Raw genomic sequence first — 20800 nt, 5'->3', positions numbered from 1 at the left:
GTCTGCGTGGGTTTCCTCCGGGTTTCCTCCCACAGTCCAAAGATGTGCGGGTCAGGTGGGTTGGCCATGCTAAATTGCCCCTTGGCATCCAAAGGTTAAGTGGGGTTACGGGGATAGGGCGGGGGAGTGGGCCTCGGGAGGGTACTCTTTCAGAGGGTTGGTATAACCTTGATGGGCCAAAAGGCCACCCTCTGGACTGTCGGAATTCAATGATTTTATGACATGAAGGGGGCCAGCCGGGCGGGGGGGTGAGGGTTTGGGGGGCTGGCAGTGGGGTGGGGGTTTCGGGGGGGCTGGCAGTGGGGTGGGGGTTTGGGGGGCTGGCAGTGGGGTGGGGGTTTTTGGGGGCTGGCAGTGGGGTGGGGGTTTCGGGGGGCTGGCAGTGGGGTGGGGGTTTCAGGGGGGGCTGGCAGTGGGGTGGGGGTTTCAGGGGGCTGGCAGTGGGGTGGGGGTTTGGGGGGCTGACAGTGGGGTGGGGGTTTGGGGGGCTGGCAGTGGGGTGGGGGTTTTTGGGGGCTGGCAGTGGGGTAGGTGTTTGGGGGGCTGGCAGTGGGGTGGGGGTTTCGGGGCGGGGCTGGCAGTGGGGTGGGGGTTTCAGGGGGCTGGCAGTGGGGTGGGGGTTTCAGGGGGCTGGCAGTGGGGTGGGGGTTTCAGGGGGCTGGCAGTGGGGTGGGGGCTTCGGGGGGCTGGCAGTGGGGTGGGGGCTTCGGGGGGCTGGCAGTGGGGTGGGGGCTTCGGGGGGCTGGCAGTGGGGTGGGGGCTTCGGGGGGCTGGCAGTGGGGCGGGGAGTTTCGGGGGGGGGCTGGCAGTGGGGCGGGGAGTTTCGGGGGGCTGGCAGTGGGGTGGGGGTTTCTGGGGGCTGGCAGTGGGGTGGGGGATTCGGGGGGCTGGCAGTGGGGTGGGGGGGTTTCTGGGGGCTGGCAGTGGGGTGGGGGTTTCAGGGGGCTGGCAGTGGGGTGGGGGGGTTTCTGGGGGCTGGCAGTGGGGTGGGGGTTTCTGGGGGCTGGCAGTGGGGCGGGGAGTTTCGGGGGGCTGGCAGTGGGGTGGGGGTTTCGGGGGGGCTGGCAGTGGGGTGGGGGTTTTGGGGGGCTGGCAGTGGGGTGGGGGGTTTCGGGGGGCTGGCAGTGGGGTAGGTGTTTGGGGGGCTGGCAGTGGGGTGGGGGTTTCTGGGGGCTGGCAGTGGGGTGGGGGTTTTGGGGGGCTGGCAGTGGGGCAGGGGGCTTCGGGAGGGGCTGGCAGTGGGGCGGGGGTTTTGGGGGGGCTGGCAGTGGGGTGGGGGTTTTGGGGGGCTGGCAGTGGGGCAGGGGGCATTGGGGGGCTGGCAGTGGGGCAGGGGGCTTCGGGAGGGGCTGGCAGTGGGGCGGGGGTTTTGGGGGGGCTGGCAGTGGGGTGGAGGTTTCGGGGGGCTGGCAGTTGGGTGGGGGTTTCAGGGGGCTGGCAGTGGGGTGGGGGTTTCGGGGGGCTGGCAGTGGGGTGGGGGTTTGGGGGGGCTGGCAGTGGGGTGGGGGTTTGGGGGGGCTGGCAGTGGGGTGGGGGTTTGGGGGGCTGGCAGTGGGGTGGGGGTTTCAGGGGGCTGGCAGTGGGGTGGGGGTTTCGCGGGGGCTGGCAGTGGGGTGAGGGTTTGGGGGGGCTGGCAGTGGGGTGGGGGTTTTGGGGGGCTGGCAGTGGGGTGGGGGTTTCGGGGGGCTGGCAGTGGGGTGGGGGTTTCGGGGGGCTGGCAGTGGGGTGGGGGTTTCGGGGGGCTGGCAGTGGGGTGGGGGTTTTGGGGGGCTGGCAGTGGGGTGGGGGTTTCGGGGGGCTGGCAGTGGGGTGGGGGGATTTCGGGGGGGCTGGCAGTGGGGTGGGGGTTTTGGGGGGCTGGCAGTGGGGTGGGGGTTTCGGGGGGCTGGCAGTGGGGTGGGGGGATTTCGGGGGGCTGGCAGTTGGGTGGGGGTTTGGGGGGCTGGCAGTGGGGTGGGGGCTTCTGGGGGCTGGCAGTGGGGTGGGGGTTTCGGGGGGGCTGGCAGTGGGGTGGGGGTTTCGGGGGGGCTGCAGTGGGGTGGGGGTTTCAGGGGGCTGGCAGTGGGGTGGGGGGATTTCGGGGGGCTGGCAGTGGGGTGGGGGTTTGGGGGGCTGGCAGTGGGGTGGGGGTTTCGCGGGGGCTGGCAGTGGGGTGAGGGTTTGGGGGGCTGGCAGTGGGGTGGGGGTTTCAGGGGGCTGGCAGTGGGGTGGGGGTTTCGGGGGGGCTGGCAGTGGGGTGGGGGTTTCAGGGGGCTGGCAGTGGGGTGGGGGTTTCGGGGGGGCTGCAGTGGGGTGGGGGTTTCAGGGGGCTGGCAGTGGGGTGGGGGTTTTGGGGGGCTGGTAGTGGGGTGGGGGTTTGGGGGGCTGGCAGTGGGGTGGGGGTTTCAGGGGGCTGGTAGTGGGGTGGGGGTTTCGGGGGGGCTGGCAGTGGGGTCGGGGTTTCGGGGGCTGGCAGTGGGGCGGGGGGTTTCGGGGGGCTGCAGTGGGGTGAGGGTTTGGGGGGCTGGCAGTGGGGTGGGGGTTTCGGGGCGGGGCTGGCAGTGGGGTGGGGGTTTCGGGGGGCTGGCAGTGGGGTGAGGGTTTGGGGGGCTGGCAGTGGGGTGGGGGTTTCAGGGGGCTGGCAGTGGGGTGGGGGTTTCGGGGCGGGGCTGGCAGTGGGGTGGGGGTTTCGGGGGCTGGCAGTGCGGTGGGGGTTTCGGGGGGCTGGCAGTGGGGCGGGGGCTTTCGGGGGCTGGCAGTGGGGTGGTGGATTCGGGGGGCTGGCAGTGGGGTGGGGGGGTTTGGGGGGGCTGGCAGTGGGGTGGGGGTTTCGGGGGGCTGGCAGTGGGGTGGGGGTTTGGGGGGCTGGCAGTGGGGTGGGGGTTTGGGGGGGCTGGCAGTGGGGTGGGGGTTTCGGGGGGCTGGCAGTGGGGTGGGGGTTTCGGGTGGGCTGGCAGTGGGGTGGGGGTTTGGGGGGCTGGCAGTGGGGTGGGGGCTTCGTGGGGCTGGCAGTGGGGTGGGGGTTTCGGGGGGCTGGCAGTGGGGTGGGGGTTTGGGGGGGCTGGCAGTGGGGCGGGGGGTTTCGGGGGGCTGGCAGTGGGGTAGGGGTTTGGGGGGGCTGGCAGTGGGGCGGGGGGTTTCGGGGGGGCTGGCAGTGGGGTGGGGGTTTCGGGGGGGCTGGCAGTGGGGCGGGGGGTTTCGGGGGGGCTGGCAGTGGGGTGGGAGGGGGCTGCCTCTCCCCAATGTCTGGGTCAATGTGAATTCCCTCTCACTGCCCCCGGGTGGGTTGTTGTTGTTGACAGATGTCGAAGACCGCGGCTCCGAAGAAACCGGCCGCCCCCCCCGCCAGCTGCACCATTGACATCAACGATCCAAAAGTACAAGATGCTGCCATTAAAATCCAAGCTTCATATCGAGGTCACAGGTACGCGAAGAGGCGCCATCGCTATGGCCACCGGCCTGGCCACTCAGCACACAGTGAGGTCAGAGTGCAGGGTCACGGAACAAGGACAGAGAGTGAGGTCAGAGGTCGGGGTCAGGGAACAAGGACAGAGAATGAGGTCAGAGAGTGGGGTCAGAGGGTGGGGTCAGAGGGTGGGGTTAGAAAGCGGGGTCAGAGAGTGGGGGTCTGAGGGTGGGGTCAGAGAGTGGGGTCAGAGTGTGGGGTCAGAGGGTGGGGTCCGAGGGAGGGGTCAGGAGCGTGCGGCCAGAAAATGGGGTCAGAGAGTGGGGTCAGAGGGTGGGGTCCGAGGGCGGGGTCAGAGTGTGTGGCCAGAGAATGGGGTTTGAGAGTGGGGGTCAGAGGGTGGGGTCAGAGTGCGGGGTCAGAGAGTGGAGTCAGAGAGTATGGTCAGAGAATGGGGTCCGAGAGCGGGGTCAGAGAGTGGGGGTCAGAGGGTGGGGTCAGAGAGTGGGGTCAGAGGGCGGGGTCAGAGCGTGCGGCCAGAAAATGGGGTCAGAGAGTGGGGGTCAGAGGGTAGGGTCAGAGAGCAGGGTCAGAGAGTAGGGTCAGAGAGTGGGGTCAGAGAGTGGGGTCACAGGGTGGGGTCAGAGGGTGGGGTCAGAGGGTGGGGTCAGAGAGCGGGGTCAGAGAGTGGGGTCAGAGAGCAGGGTCCGAGAGTGTGGTCATAGGGTGGAGTCAGAGAGCGGGGTCAGAGAGTACGGTCAGAGAATGGGGTCCAAGAGCGGGGTCAGAGAGTGGGGATCAGAGGGTGGGGTCAGAGAGTGGGGTCAGAGTGTGGTGTCAGAGGGTGGGGTCAGAGGGCGGGGTCAGAGAGTGGGGTCAGAGAGTAGGGTCAGAGGGTGGGGTCAGAGGGTGGGGTCAGAGGGTGGGGTCAGAGAGCGGGGTCAGAGAGTGCGGTCAGAGAATGGGGTCAGAGAGTGGGGTCAGAGTGTGGGGTCAGAGGTTGGGGTCAGAGAGTGGGGTCAGAGGGTGGGGTCAGATGGTGGGGTCAGAGAGCGGGGTCAGAGTGTGCGGTCAGAGAATGGGGTCAAAGAGTGGGGTCAGAGAGTGGGGTCAGAGAGTGGGAACAGAGAGTGGGGTCAGAGAGCGGGGTCAGAGAGCAGGGTCAGAGGGCGGGGTCAGAGAGCGGGGTCAGAGAGTGGGGTCAGAGAGTGGGGGTCAGAGGGTGGGGTTAGAGAGCATGGTCCGAGAGTGGGATCATAGGGTGGGGTTAGAGAGCGGGGTCAGAGAGTGGAGGTCAGAGAGTGGGGTCAGAGAGTGGGGTCAGAGTGTGGGGTCAGAGGGTGGGGTCAGAGGGCGGGGTCAGAGCGTGCGGCCAGAAAATGGGGTCAGAGAGTGGGGGTCAGAGGGTGGGGTCAGAGTGTGGGGTCAGAGAGCGGGGTCAGAGAGCAGGGTCAGAGAGTGGGGTCAGAGAGTGGGGTCACAGGGTGGGGACAGAGGGTGGGGTCAGAGGGTGGGGTCAGAGAGCAAGGTCAGAGAGTACGGTCAGAGAATGGGGTCCGAGAGCGGGGTCAGAGAGTGGGGGTCAGAGGGTGGGGTCAGAGAGTGGGGTCAGAGTGTGGGGTCAGAGAGTGCGGTCATAGAATGGGGTCAGAGAGTGGGGTCAGAGAGTGGGGTCAGAGGGTGGGGTCAGAGGATGGGGTCAGATGGTGGGGTCAGAGGGTGGGGTCAGAGAGTGGGGTCAGAGAGTGGGGTCAGAGCGTGGGGTCAGAGAGCGGGGTCAGAGAGTGCGGTCAGAGAATGGGGTCAGAGAGTGGGGTCAGAGAGTGGGGTCAGAGAGTGGGGTCAGAGAGCAGGGTCAGAGGGCGGGGTCAGAGAGTGGGGTCAGAGAGTGGGGTCAGAGATTGGGGTCAGAGTGTGGGGTCAGAGGGTGGGGTCAGAGGGCCGGGTCAGAGAGTGCGGCCAGAGAATAGGGTCAGAGAGCGGGGTCAGAGAGTGGGGGTCAGAGAGTGGGGTCAGAGAGTGGGGTCAGAGTGTGGGGTCAGAGGGTGGGGTCAGAGAGTGGGGTCAGAGGGTGGGGTCAGAGGGTGGGGTCAGAGAGCAGGTTCAGAGAGTGCGGTCAGAGAGCGGGGTCAGAGAGTACGGTCAGAGAATGGGGTCCGAGAGCGGGGTCAGAGAGTGGGGGTCAGAGGGTGTGTTCACAGAGTGGGGTCAGAGTGTGGGGTCAGAGGGTGGGGTCAGAGGGCAGGGTCAGAGAGTGCAGCCAGAAAATGGGGTCAGAGTGTGGGGGTCAGAGGGTGGGGTCAGAGTGTGGGGTCAGAGAGTGGGGTCAGAGAGTAGGGTCAGAGGGTGGGGTCAGAGGGTGGGGTCAGAGGGTGGGGTCAGAGAGCGCGGTCAGAGAATGGGGTCAGAGAGTGGGGTCAGAGAGTGGGGTCAGAAGGTGGGGTCAGAGGATGGGGTCAGAGGGTGGGGTCAGAGGGTGGGGTCAGAGAGTGTGGTCAGAGAGTGGGGTCAGAGAGTGGGGTCAGAGAGTGGGGTCAGAGAGTGGGGTCAGAGATTGGGGTCAGAGTGTGGGGTCAGAGGGTGGGGTCAGAGGGCGGGGTCAGAGAGTGGGGGTCAGAGAGTGGGGGTCAGAGAGTGGGGTCAGAGGTTGGGGTCAGAGTGTGGGGTCAGAGGGTGGGGTCAGAGGGTGGGGTCAGAGAGCAGGTTCAGAGAGTGCGGTCAGAGAATGGGGTCAGAGAGTGTGGACAGAGAGTCGGGTCAGAGAGTGGGGTCAGAGAGTGGGGACATAGAGCAGGGTCAGAGGGCAGGGTCAGAGAGCGGGGTCAGAGAGCGTGGTCAGAGAGCGGGGTCAGAGAGCGGGGTCAGAGATCGGGGTCAGAAAGCGGGGTCAGAGAGCGGGGTCAGAGAGCGGGGTCAGAGAGCGGGGTCAGAGAGCGGGGTCAGAGAGCGGGGTCAGAGAGTGGGGCGGGAGAACAGGTTCAGAGAGCGGGGTCAGAGAGTGGGGTCAGAGAGTGGGGTCAGAGAGCAGGGTCAGAGAGTGGGGTCAGAGAACAGGGGCAGAGAGCGGGGTCAGAGAACAGGGTCAGAGAGCAGGGTCAGAGAGCGGGGTCAGAGAGCAGGGTCAGAGAGCGGGTTCAGAGAGCAGGGTCAGAGAGCGGGGTCAGAGAGCGAGGTCAGAGAGCGGGGTCAGAGAGTGGGGTCAGAGAGCAGTGTCAGAGAGCGGGGTCAGAGAGCAGGGTCAGAGAGCAGGTTCAGAGAGCGGGGTCAGAGAGCGGGTTCAGAGAGCAGGGTCAGAGAGCAGGGTCAGAGGGCGGGGTCAGAGCACGGGGTCAGAGAGCGGGGTCAGAGAGCAGGGTCAGAGAGTGGGGTCAGAGAACAGGGTCAGAGAGCGGGGTCAGAGAGTGGGGTCAGAGAGTGGGGTCAGAGAGCAGGGTCAGAGAGTGGGGTCAGAGAACAGGGTCAGAGAGTGGGATCTGAGAACAGGGTCAGAGAGCAGTGTCAGAGAGTGGGGTCAGAGAGCAGGGTCAGAGAGCAGGGTCAGAGAGCGGGGTCAGAGAGCAGGGTCAGAGAGTGGGGTCAGAGAGTGGGGTCAGAGAGTGGGGTCAGAGAGCGGGGTCAGAGAGCCATGTCAGGGAGTGGGGTAAGAGAACAGGGTCAGAGAGCGGGGTCAGAGAGTGGGGTCAGAGAACAGGGTCAGAGAGCGGGGTCAGAGAACAGGGTCAGAGAGCAGGGTCAGAGAGTGGGGTCAGAGAGCAGGGTCAGAGAGCAGGGTCAGAGAGCGGGGTCAGAGAGCGGGGTCAGAGAGCAGGGTCAGAGAGCAGGGTCAGAGAGCGGGGTCAGGGAGCGGGGTCAGAGAGCAGGGTCAGAGTGTGGGGTCAGAGAGCAGGGTCAGAGAGCAGGGTCAGAGAGCGGGGTCAGAGAGCAGGGTCAGAGAGCAGGGTCAGAGAGCGGGGTCAGAGTGCGGGTTCAGTGAGCAGGGTCAGAGAGCAGGGTCAGAGAGCAGGGTCAGAGCACGGGATCAGAGAGCGGGGTCAGAGAGCAGGGTCAGAGAGTGGGGTCAGAGAACAGGGTCAGAGAGCGGGGTCAGAGAGTGGGGTCAGAGAGTGGGGTCAGAGAGCAGGGTCAGAGAGTGGGGTCAGAGAACAGGGTCAGAGAGTCGGGTCAGAGAACAGGGTCAGAGAGCAGGGTCAGAGAGTGGGGTCAGAGAGCAGGGTCAGAGAGCGGGGTCAGAGAGCGGGGTCAGAGAGCAGGATCAGAGACAATGGTCAGAGAGCGGGGTCAGAGTGCAGGGTCAGAGAGTGGGGTCAGAGAGTGGGGTCAGAGAGCAGTGTCAGAGAGTGGGGACAGAGAACAGGGTCAGAGAGCAGTGTTAGAGAGTGGGGTCAGAGAGTGAGGTCAGAGAACAGGGTCAGGGAGCAGGGTCAGAGAGCGGGGTCAGAGAGCGGGGTCAGAGAGCTGGGTCAGAGAGTGGGGTCAGAGAGCAGTGTCAGAGAGTGGGGACAGAGAACAGGGTCAGAGAGCAGTGTTAGAGAGTGGGGTCAGAGAGTGAGGTCAGAGAACAGGGTCAGAGAGCAGGGTCAGAGAGCGGGGTCAGAGAGTGGGGTCAGAGATCTGGGTCAGAGAGTGGGGTCAGATAGCAGTGTCAGAGAGTGGGGTCAGAGCGCGGGGTCAGAGAGCGGTGTCAGAGCGTGGGGTCAGAGAGCAGGGTCAGAGAGTGGGGTCAGATAGCAGTGTCAGAGAGTGGGGTCAGAGCGCGGGGTCAGAGAGCGGTGTCAGAGAGTGGGGTCAGAGAGCGGTGTCAGAGAGCGGGGTCAGAGAACAGGGTCAGAGAGCAGGGTCAGAGAGCGGGGTCAGAGAGCGGTTTCAGAGAGCGGGGTCAGAGCGTGGGGTCAGAGAGCCGGGTCAGAGAGCAGGGTCAGAGAGTGGGGTCAGAGAACAGGGTCAGAGAGCAGGGTCAGAGAGCGGGGTCAGAGAGTGGGGTCAGAGAACAGGGTCAGAGAGTGGGGTCAGAGAGCAGGGTCAGAGAGTGGGGTCAGAGAGCGGGGTCAGAGAGCAGGGTCAGAGAGCGGTTTCAGAGAGCGGGGTCAGAGAGCAGGGTCAGAGAGCAGGGTCAGAGAGCGGGGTCAGAGAGCGGGGTCAGAGAGCAGGGTCAGAGAGTGAGGTCAGAGAGTGAGGTCAGAGAGCGGGGTCAGAGAGCAGGGTCAGTGAGTGGGTTCAGAGAGCAGGGTCAGAGAGCGGGGTCAGAGAGCAGGGTCAGAGGGCGGGGTCAGAGAGCGGGTTCAGAGAGCAGATTCAGAGAGCAGGGTCAGAGAGCGGGGTCAGAGCGCGGGGTCAGAGAGCGGGGTCAGACAGCAGGGTCAGAGAATGGGGTCAGAGAGCAGGGTCAGAGAGTGGGGTCAGAGAGCAGGGTCAGAGAGTGGGGTCAGAGAACAGGGTCAGAGAGCAGGGTCAGAGTGCGGGGTCAGAGAGCGGGTTCAGAGAACAGGGTCAGAGAGTGGGGTCAGAGAGCGGGGTCAGAGAGCAGGGTCAGAGAGCGGTTTCAGAGAGCGGGATCAGAGAGCAGGGTCAGAGAGCAGGGTCAGAGAGCGGGGTCAGAGAGCAGGGTCAGTGAGTGAGGTCAGAGAGCGGGGTCAGAGAGCAGGGTCAGAGAGTGAGGTCAGAGAGCGGGGTCAGAGAGCGGGGTCAGAGAGTGGGGTCAGAGAGCAGGGTCAGAGAGAAGGGTCAGAGAGCAGGGTCAGAGAGTGGAGTCAGAGAGCAGGGTCAGAGAGTGAGGTCAGAGAGCGGGGTCAGAGAGCGGGGTCAGAGAGTGGGGTCAGAGAGCAGGGTCAGAGAGCAGGGTCAGAGAGTTGGGTCAGAGAGCAGGGTCAGAGAGCAGGGTCAGAGAGCGGGGTCAGAGAGCGGGTTCAGAGAGCAGGGTCAGAGAGCGGGGTCAACGCGCGGGGTCAGAGAGCAGGGTCAGAGAGTGGGGTCAGAGAACAGGGTCAGAGAGCAGGGTCAGAGAGTGGGGTCAGAGAGTGGGGTCAGAGAGCAGGGTCAGAGAGTGGGGTCAGAGAACAGGGTCAGAGAATGGGGTCAGAGAACAGGGTCAGAGAGCAGGGTCAGAGAGCAGTGTTGGAGAGTGAGGTCAGAGAGCGGGGTCAGAGAGCGGGGTCAGAGAGTGGGGTCAGAGAGCAGGGTCAGAGAGCAGGGTCAGAGAGTTGGGTCAGAGAGCAGGGTCAGAGAGCAGGGTCAGAGAGCGGGGTCAGAGAGCGGGTTCAGAGAGCAGGGTCAGAGAGCGGGGTCAACGCGCGGGGTCAGAGAGCAGGGTCAGAGAGTGGGGTCAGAGAACAGGGTCAGAGAGCAGGGTCAGAGAGTGGGGTCAGAGAGTGGGGTCAGAGAGCAGGGTCAGAGAAGGGTCAGAGAACAGGGTCAGAGAATGGGGTCAGAGAACAGGGTCAGAGAGCAGGGTCAGAGAGCAGTGTTGGAGAGTGAGGTCAGAGAGCAGGGTCAGAGAGTGGGGTCAGAGAACAGGGTCAGAGAGCAGTCGTAGAGAGTGGGGTCAGAGAGCAGGGTCAGAGAGTGGGGTCAGAGAGCAGGGTCAGAGAGTGGGGTCAGAGAGCAGGGTCAGAGAGCGGAGTTAGAGAATGGTCATGATGTGGTGACTCAGTGGTTTGTGTATGAGTTGATGGAATGTGGGCTGGATTCTCAGTTTCAGAGACTAAGGGAGCTTATCTTGGTGCAAATTGGCAACTACCGTAGTGAGCAGGAATTGTCGCGAGCTTCTCGCAGCTCAGCCCAGCGAGCCCGGCAACGCTGTTCAACGTTAATTGGCCCACGGGCTTCCCGCCCCGCATGCCGGCTGGCCAGCTGTATTGCCGGGACCGCACTGACCAGCTCACCACGAACAAGGTCGAGCAGCACTTACGCTGCACTTGCACAGCCCTGACTCCCCTCCACGGTGACCAGCAGTGTCTCCAGCTCCGTGTTTGTGATACTGGGAGCTGCTCTCCGTGCTGCCGCTTATTGGCTGGGATGAGCGTGCGTGGCGAATGCTGATAAGCGGCTGATTCTTTCCAGCCTCTCAAATGTCAATCCCGATCCCGGCAAATCGATCACCGTATTTCATTGGAATCGAGTTCCTCGTGGTGCCGGTGCTAGCCCATGTAAATTGTATGTGTGCATGTATGTATGTGTGTATGTGTGTATGTGTGTATGATGTGGAGATGCTGGCGTTGGACTGGGGTGAGCACAGTACGAAGTCTTACAACACCAGGTTAAAGTCCAACAGGTTTGTTTCGATGTCACTAGCTTTCGGAGCGCTGCTCCTTCCTCAGGTGAATGAAGAGGTCTGTTCCAGAAACACATATATAGACAAAGTCAAAGATACAAGACAATGCTTGGAATGCGAGCATTTGCAGGTAATTAAGTCTTTACAGATCCAGAGATGGGGTGACCCCAGGTTAAAGAGGTGTGAATTGTGTCAAGCCAGGACAGTTGGTAGGATTTCGCAGGACAGATGGTGGGGGATGAATGTAATGCGACATGAATCCCAGGTCCCGGTTGAGGCACACCTTGTACCACACCCCCACTACTTGCCTTCAAACAACCGCGCAACCTCAAATGAACCATTGTTTGCAGCAAACTACCCAGTCTTCAGAACAGTGATCACGACACCACACAACCCTGTCATGGTAATCTCTGCAAGACGTGCCAGATCATCGACATGGATACCACTATTACACGTGAGAACACCACCCACCAGGTACGCGGTACATACTCGTGCGACTCGGCCAACGTTGTCTACCTCATACGCTGCAGGAAAGGATGTCCCGAAGCGTGGTACATTGGCGAGACCATGCAGACGCTGCGACAACGGATGAACGGACATCGCGCAACAATCACCAGGCAGGAATGTTCCCTTCCAGTCGGGGTACACTTCAGCAGTCAAGGGCATTCAGCCTCTGATCTCCGGGTAAGCGTTCGCCAAGGCGGCCTTCAGGACACGCAATAACGCTGAATCGCCGAGCAGAAATGTATAGCCAAGTTCCGCACACATGAGTGCGGCCTCAACCGGGACCTGGGATTCATGTCGCATTACATTCATCCCCCACCATCTGGCCTGCGAAATCCTACCAACTGTCCTGGCTTGGTACAATTCACACCTCTTTAACCTGGGGTTACCCCATCTCTGGATCTGTAAAGATTTAATCACCTGCTAATGCTCGCATTCCAAGCATTGTTTGGCATCTTTGAATTTGTCTATATATGTGTTTCTGGAACATACCTCTTCATTCACCTGAGGAAGGAGCATCGCTCCGAAAGCTAGTGACATCGAAACAAACCTGTTGGACTTTAACCTGGTGTTGTAAGACTTTATACTGTATGTATGTATGTATGTGTGTATGTATGTATGATTATATGTGTGTGTGTATGGATGCGTGTGTGTAAGTGTTTATGTATGTGTGTATGCATGTATGTGTGTTTGAATGTATGTCTGTATTTATGCATGTATATGTATGTATGTTTGTATGTATGAGTGTGCGAATGTATGTATGTGTATGTGTACATACGTATGTAGTTATGTTTGTATGTATGAGCATATGTATGTGTGCATTTACGTATGTATGTGTGTATGTGTGTATTTATGTATGATGTATGTTTGTATGTGTGTACTGTGTGTATGTATGTATGCATGTGTGTTTGTATGTGTGTGTATGTAGGTATGTATGTATGTATGTGTGTTTGTATGTATGTACATATGTATGTGTGTGTGCATGTAGTATGTATGGGTGTGTATGTATGTGTGCATGTGTGTATGTATGTATGTATGTGTGTATGTATGTGTGTACGTATGTGCATATGAATGTGTGTGTGCATGTACGTATGTGTGTTTGTATGTATGTATGTGTGTATGTATGTATGTATGGGCATATGTATGTTTGAATGTGTGTGTGTATGTATGTGTGTATGTATGTGTTTATGTATGTATGTGTGTTTGTATGTATGTCTGTATGTATGCATGTATATGTATGTAAGTGTGTATGAATGAGGGTGTGAATGTATGTGTTTGTGTACATATGTATGTATGTGTGCATGTGTGTATGTGTGTATGTATGTATGTTTGTATGTGTGTATTTATCTACTATGTGTGTATGTATGTATGTAAGTGTGTATGTATGTGTGTATGTGTGTATGTATGTATGGGTGTGTATGTGTGTATGTATGTATGTGTGTGTATATATGTATGTGTCTTTGCATGTATGTGTGTATGTATGTGTGTATGTATATATGCATGTATGGGTGTGTATGTATGTGTGCATGTGTGTATGTGATTTTGTATGTATGTGTGTATGTATATGTATGTGTGTATGTATGTGTGTAGGCATGTGTGTATGTGTGTTTGTATATATGTGTGTATGTATGTGTGTGTATGTTTGTGTGTATGCATGTGTATGCATGTGTGTGTGTATGTATGTGTGTAAGCATGTGTGTATGTGTGTTTGTATATATGTGTGTATGTATGTGTGTGTGTATGTTTGTGTGTATGCATGTGTATGCAGGTGTGTGCGTATGTATGTGTGTAATAATGTATGTGTGTTATATGTATGTGTGTATGTATGTGTATATGTATGTGTGTGTATGTACGTGTGCATGTGTGTACGTGTGATTGTATGTGTGTATGTATGTATGCGTATTTGTATGTTTGTGTGTATGCATGTGTGTGTATGTATGTGTGTATGTATGTGTGTGTGTACTAATGTATGTGTGTTTGTATGTATGTGTGTATGTATGTGTGTATGTGTGTATGTATGTGTGTATGTATGTATGTATGTGTGTGTATGTACGTGTGCATGTGTGTATGTGTGTTTGTATGTATGTGTGTATGTATGTGTGTATATATGCATGTGTGTTTGTATGTATGTGTATGTATGTGTGTATGTATGTGTGTATGTATGTGTGTATGTATGTATCGGTATGTGTGTATGTATGTGTGTATGCATGTATGGGTGTGTATGTATGTGTGCATGCATGTGTGTTTGTATGTATGTGTGTATGTATGTGTGTATGTATGTATGTGTGCATGTGCATATGTGTGTTTGTATGTATGTATGGGAGTGCATGTATTTGTGCGTGTGTGTGTGTTTGTATGTATGTGTGTATGTATGTGTGTATGTATGCGTGTATGTATGTATATATGGGTATGTATGTATGTGTGTATGTATGTATGTGTGTATGTATGGATGTATGGGTGTGTATGTATGTGTGCATGCGTGTATGTGATTTTGTATGTATGTGTGTATGTATGTGTGTATGTATATGCATGTATGTGTGTATGTATGTGTGTTTATATGTATGTATGTGTGTATGTATGTGTGTATGCATGTGTGTATGTGTGTTTGTATATATGTGTGTATGTATGTGTGTGTGTATGTTTGTGTGTATGCATGTGTATGTGTGTGTATGTATGTGTGTATGTATGTGTGTAAGCATGTGTGTATGTGTGTTTGTATATATGTTTGTGTGTATGCCTGTGTATGTATGTGTGTGTATGTATGTGTGTAAGCATGTGTGTTTGTATATATGTGTGTATGTATGTCTGTATGTTTGTGTGTATGCATGTGTGTGTGTATGTATGTGTGTATGTATATGCATGTATGTGTGTATGTATGTGTGTTTATATGTATGTATGTGTGTATGTATGTGTGTATGCATGTGTGTATGTGTGTTTGTATATATGTGTGTATGTATGTGTGTGTGTATGTTTGTGTGTATGCATGTGTATGTGTGTGTATGTATGTGTGTAAGCATGTGTGTATGTGTGTTTGTATATATGTTTGTGTGTATGCCTGTGTATGTATGTGTGTGTATGTATGTGTGTAAGCATGTGTGTATGTGTGTTTGTATATATGTGTGTATGTATGTGTGTATGTTTGTGTGTATGCATGTGTGTGTATGTATGTGTGTATGTATGTTTGTGTGTAATAATGTATGTGTGTTTGTATGTATGTGTGTATGTATGTGTGCATGTGTGTATGTATGTGTGTATGTATTTGTGTGTGTATGTACGTTTGCATGTGTGTATGTGTGTTTGTATGTATGTGTGTATGTATGTGTGTATATATGCATGTGTGTTTGTATGTATGTGTATGTATGTGTGTATGTATGTATGGGTATGTGTGTATGTATGTATGTGTGTATGCATGTATGGGTGTGTATGTATGTGTGCATGCATGTGTGTTTGTATGTATGTGTGTATGTATGTGTGTGTGTATGTATGTGTGTATGTATGTATGTGTGCATGTGCATATGTGTGTTTGTATGTATGTATGGGAGTGCATGTATTTGTGCGTGTGTGTGTGTGTGTTTGTATGTATGTGTGTATGTATGTGTGTATGTATGTATGTGTGCTTGTGTGTATGCGTGTATGTATGTGTGTATGTATGTATATATGGGTATGTATGTGTGTGTGTATGTATGTATGTGTGTATGTATGGATGTATGGGTGTGTATGTATGTGTGCATAAGAACATAAGTACTAGGAACAGGAGTCGGCCATCTGGTCCCTCGAGCCTGCTCCACCATTCAATGAGATCATGGCTGATCTTTGTGGACTCAGCTCCACTTTCCGGCCCGTACACCATATCCCCGAATCCCTTTATTCTTTAGAAAGGTATCTATCTTTTTCTTAAAAACGTTTAAAGAAGGAGCCTCAACTGCTTCACTGGGCAAGGAATTCCAGAGATTCACAACCCTTTAGGTGAAGAAGTTTCTCCTAAACTCGGTCCTAAATCTACTTCCCCTTATTTTGAGGCTATGCCCCCTAGTTCTGCATTCCCCGGTCAGTGGAAACAACCTGCCCGCATCTATCCTATCTATTCCCTTCATAATTTTATATGTTTCAATAAGATCCCCCCGCATCCTTCTAAACTCCAATGAGTACAGTCCCAGTTTACTCAACCTCTCGTCATAATCTAATCCCTTCAACTCTGGGATCAACCGAGTGAATCTCCTCTGCACTCCCTCCAGTGCCAATATGTCCTTTCTCAGCTAAGGAGACCAAAACTGAACACAATACTCCAGATGTGGCCTCACCAACACCTTATACAATTGCAGCATAACCTTCCTAGTCTTGAACTCCAAACCTCTAGCAATGAAAGACAAAACTCGATTAGCCTTCTTAATCACCTGTTGCACCTGCACACCAACTTTTTGCGACTCGTGCACCAGCACACCCTGGTCCCTCTGCACAGCAGCATGTTTTAACATCTTACCGTTTAAATAATAATCCATTCTGCTGTTATTCCTCCCAAAATGGATAGCCTCAAACTTGGCAACATTGAATTCCATCTGCCAGACCCTAGCCCATTCACCTAACCTATCCAAATCCTTCTGCAGACTTCCGGTATCCTCTGCACTTTTTGCTTTACCACTCATCTTAGTGTCGTCTGCAAACTTTGCCACATTGCACTTGGTCCCCAACTCCAAATCGTCTATGTAAATTGTGAACAACTGCGGGCCCAACACTGATCCTTGAGGGACCCCACTAGTTACAGGTTGCCAACCAGAGAAACACCCATTTATCCCCACTCTCTGCTTTCTGTTAGTTAACCAATCCTCTACCCATGCTACCACTTTACCCTCAATGCCATGCATCTTTAGTTTATGCAGCAACCTTTTGTGTGGCACCTTGTCAAAAGCTTTCTGGAAATCCAGATATACCACATCCATTAGCTCCCCGTTATCTACTGCACTGGTAACGTCCTCAAAAAATTCTACCAAATTAGTCAGACGCGACCTACCCTTTATGAACCCATGCTGCGTCTGCCCAATGGGACAATTTCCCTCCAAGTGCCCCGCTGTTTCCTCCTTAATGATAGATTCCAGCATTTTCCCTACAACCAAAGTTAAGCTTACCGGCCTGTAATCACCCGCCTTCTGCCGACCTCCTTTTTTAAACAGTGGTGTCACGTTTGCTAATTTCCAATCCTCTGGGACCACCCCAGAGTCTAGCGAATTTTGATAAATTATCACTAGTGCATTTGCAATTTCCCTAGCCATCTCTTTTAACACTCTGGGATGCATTCCATCAGGGCCAGGAGACTTGTCTACCTTTAGCCCCATTAGCTTGCCCAATACTGCCTCCTTAGTGATTACAATCATCTCAAGGTCCTCACCTATCATATCTTTATATCTTTGTGTGTATGTGAGTTTGTATGTATGTGTGTATGTATGTGGGTTTGTATGTATGTGTGTTTGTATGTGTGTGTATGTATGTGTGTATGTTTGTAGGTGTATATGTATATGTGTGTGTATGCATGTGTGTATGTATGTGTGTGTGTATGTATGTATGGGTATGTATGTATGTGTGTATGTATGTATGTGTGTTTGTATGTATGTATGGGTGTGTATGTATTTGTGCATGTGTGTGTATGTGTGTATGTGTGTATGTATGTGTATGTGTGTATGTATGTGTATGTGTGTATGTATGTATGTGTGTATGTATGTATGTATATATGTATGTGTGTATGTATGTGTATGCATGTGTGTATGCATGTATGTGTGTATGTATGTGTGTATGTATATGCATGTATGTGTGTATGTATGTGTGTTTATATGTATGTATGTGTGTATGTATGTGTGTACGCATGTGTGTATGTGTGTTTGTATATATGTGTGTATGTGTGTGTGTGTGTTTGTGTGTATGCATGTGTATGTGTGTGTATGTATGTGTGTATGTATGTGTGTAAGCATGTGTGTATGTGTGTTTGTATATATGTTTGTGTGTATGCCTGTGTATGTATGTGTGTGTATGTATGTGTGTAAGCATGTGTGTATGTGTGTTTGTATATATGTGTGTATGTATGTGTGTATGTTTGTGTGTATGCATGTGTGTGTGTATGTATGTGTGTATGTATGTGTGTGTGTAATAATGTATGTGTGTTTGTATGTATGTGTGTATGTATGTGTGCATGTGTGTATGTATGTGTGTATGTATTTGTGTGTGTATGTACGTTTGCATGTGTGTATGTGTGTTTGTATGTATGTGTGTATGTATGTGTGTATATATGCATGTGTGGTTGTATGTATGTGTGTATGTATGTATGGGTATGTGTGTATGTATGTATGTGTGTATGCATGTATGGGTGTGTATGTATGTGTGCATGCATGTGTGTTTGTATGTATGTGTGTATGTATGTGTGTGTGTATGTATGTGTGTATGTATGTATGTGTGCATGTGCACATGTGTGTTTGTATGTATGTATGGGAGTGCATGTATTTGTGCGTGTGTGTGTGTGTGTTTGTATGTATGTGTGTATGTATGTGTGTATGTATGTTTGTGTGCTTGTATGTATGCGTGTATGTATGTGTGTATGTATGTATATATGGGTATGTATGTATGTGTGTATGTATGTATGTGTGTATGTATGGATGTATGGGTGTGTATGTATGTGTGCATAAGAACATAAGTACTAGGAACAGGAGTCGGCCATCTGGCCCCTCGAGCCTGCTCCGCCATTTAATGAGATCATGGCTGATCTTTGTGGACTCAGCTCCACTTTCCGGCCCGTACACCATATCCCCGAATCCCTTTATTCTTTAGAAAGGTATCTATCTTTTTCTTAAAAACGTTTAAAGAAGGAGCCTCAACTGCTTCACTGGGCAAGGAATTCCAGAGATTCACAACTCTTTGGGTGAAGAAGTTCCTCCTAAACTCCGTCCTAAATCTACTTCCCCTTATTTTGAGGCTATGCCCCCTAGTTCTACTTTCCCCGACCAGTGGAAACAACCTGCCCGCATCTATCCTATCTATTCCCTTCATAATTTTATATGTTTCAATAAGATCCCCCCGCATCCTTCTAAACTCCAACGAGTACAGTCCCAGTTTACTCAACCTCTCGTCATAATCTAATCCCTTCAACTCTGGGATCAACCGAGTGAATCTCCTCTGCACTCCCTCCAGTGCCAATATGTCCTTTCTCAGGTAAGGAGACCAAAACTGAACACAATACTCCAGATGTGGCCTCACCAACACCTTATACAATTGCAGCATAACCTTCCTAGTCTTGAACTCCATCCCTCTAGCAATGAAAGACAAAACTCGATTAGCCTTCTTAATCACCTGTTGCACCTGCACACCAACTTTTTGCGACTCGTGCACCCAGGTCCCTCTGCACAGCGGTATGTTTTAACATCTTACCGTTTAAATAATAATCCATTCTGCTGTTATTCCTCCCAAAATGGATAGCCTCACACTTGGCAACATTGAATTCCATCTGCCAGACCCTAGCCCATTCACCTAACCTATCCAAATCCTTCTGCAGACTTCCGGTATCCTCTGCACTTTTTGCTTTACCACTCATCTTAGTGTCGTCTGCAAACTTTGCCACATTGCACTTGGTCCCCAACTCCAAATCGTCTATGTAAATTGTGAACAACTGCGGGCCCAACACTGATCCTTGAGGGACCCCACTAGTTACAGGTTGCCAACCAGAGAAACACCCATTTATCCCCACTCTCTGCTTTCTGTTAGTTAACCAATCCTCTACCCATGCTACCACTTTACCCTCAATGCCATGCATCTTTAGTTTATGCAGCAACCTTTTGTGTGGCACCTTGTCAAAAGCTTTCTGGAAATCCAGATATACCACATCCATTAGCTCCCCGTTATCTACTGCATAGAACATAGAACATAGAACATAGAAAATACAGCACAGAACAGGCCCTTCGGCCCACGATGTTGTGCCGAACCTTTGTCCTAGATTAATCATAGATTATCATTGAATTTACAGTGCAGAAGGAGGCCATTCGGCCCTTTGAGTCTGCACCAGCTCTTGGAAAGAGCACCCTACCCAAACTCAACACCTCCACCCAACACCAAGGGCAATTTGGACATTAAGGGCAATTTATCATTAGCCAATTCACCTAACCCGCACATCTTTGGACTGTGGGAGGAAACCGGAGCACCCGGAGGAAACCCACGCAGACACGGGGAGGACGTGCAGACTCCGCACAGACAATGACCCAAGCCGGAATCGAACCTGGGACCATGGATCTGTGAAGCAATTGTGCTATCCACAATGCTACCGTGCTGCCCTTAAGAACAAATAAATCTACACTATATCATTTTCCCGTAATCCATGTACCTATCCAACAGCTGCTTGAAGGTCCCTAATGTTTCCGACTCAACTACTTCCACAGGCAGTGCATTCCATGCCCCCACTACTCTCTGGGTAAAGAACCTACCTCTGATATCCCTCCTATATCTTCCACCTTTCACCTTAAATTTATGTCCCCTTGTAATGGTGTGTTCCACCTGGGGAAAAAGTCTCTGACTGTCTACTCTATCTATTCCCCTGATCATCTTATAAACCTCTATCAAGTCGCCCCTCATCCTTCTCCGCTCTAATGAGAAAAGGCCTAGCACCCTCAACCTTTCCTCGTAAGACCTACTCTCCATTCCAGGCAACATCCTGGTAAATCTTCTTTGCACCTTTTCCAGAGCTTCCACATCCTTCCTAAAATGAGGCGACCAGAACTGTACACAGTACTCCAAATGTGGCCTTACCAAAGTTTTGTACAGCTGCATCATCACCTCACGGCTCTTAAATTCAATCCCTCTGTTAATGAACGCGAGCACACCATAGGCCTTCTTCACAGCTCTATCCACTTGAGTGGCAACTTTCAAAGATGTATGAACATAGACCCCAAGGTCTCTCTGCTCCTCCACAATGCCAAGAACTCTACCGTTAACCCTGTATTCCGCATTCATATTTGTCCTTCCAAAATGGACAACCTCACACTTTTCAGGTAAAGCACTGGTAACGTCCTCAAAAAATTCTACCAAATTAGTCAGACGCGACCTACCCTTTATGAACCCATGCTGCGTCTGCCCAATGGGACAATTTCCCTCCAAGTGCCCCGCTATTTCCTCCTTAATGATAGATTCCAGCATTTTCCCTACAACCGAAGTTAAGCTTACCGGCCTGTAATTACCCGCCTTCTGCCGACCTCCTTTTTTAAACAGTGGTGTCACATTTGCTACTTTCCAATCCTCTGGGACCACCCCAGAGTCTAGCGAATTTTGATAAATTATCACTAGTGCATTTGCAATTTCCCTAGCCATCTCTTTTAACACTCTGGGATGCATTCCATCAGGGCCAGGAGACTTGTCTACCTTTAGCCCCATTAGCTTGCCCAATACTGCCTCCTTAGTGATTACAATCATCTCAAGGTCCTCACCTATCATATCTTTATCATATCTTTGTGTGTATGTGAGTTTGTATGTATGTGTGTATGTATGTGGGTTTGTATGTATGTGTGTTTGTATGTGTGTGTATGTTTGTAGGTGTGTATGTATATGTGTGTGTATGCATGTGTGTATGTATGTGTGTGTGTATGTATGTATGGGTATGTATGTATGTGTGTATGTATGTA

At 53.2% G+C, this 20800-nt stretch overlaps 1 protein-coding gene across 1 annotated transcript in view; it reads left to right on the top strand.

Annotated features, from left to right (window-relative positions):
- The window catches only part of LOC140407753 (SPEG neighbor protein-like), a 56481-nt gene that overhangs the window by 7825 nt on the left and 27856 nt on the right, over positions 1-20800 (top strand). The window contains exon 2 of the mRNA XM_072495042.1: positions 3282-3403. Coding sequence (XP_072351143.1) covers positions 3282-3403 — 122 coding nt within the window. The remainder of the gene's footprint in view (positions 1-3281; positions 3404-20800) is intronic.

Source organism: Scyliorhinus torazame, chromosome 2, assembly GCF_047496885.1.
Source record: "Scyliorhinus torazame isolate Kashiwa2021f chromosome 2, sScyTor2.1, whole genome shotgun sequence".
NCBI lineage: Eukaryota > Metazoa > Chordata > Chondrichthyes > Carcharhiniformes > Scyliorhinidae > Scyliorhinus > Scyliorhinus torazame.
This window is presented reverse-complemented; position numbering and strand designations above follow the sequence as displayed.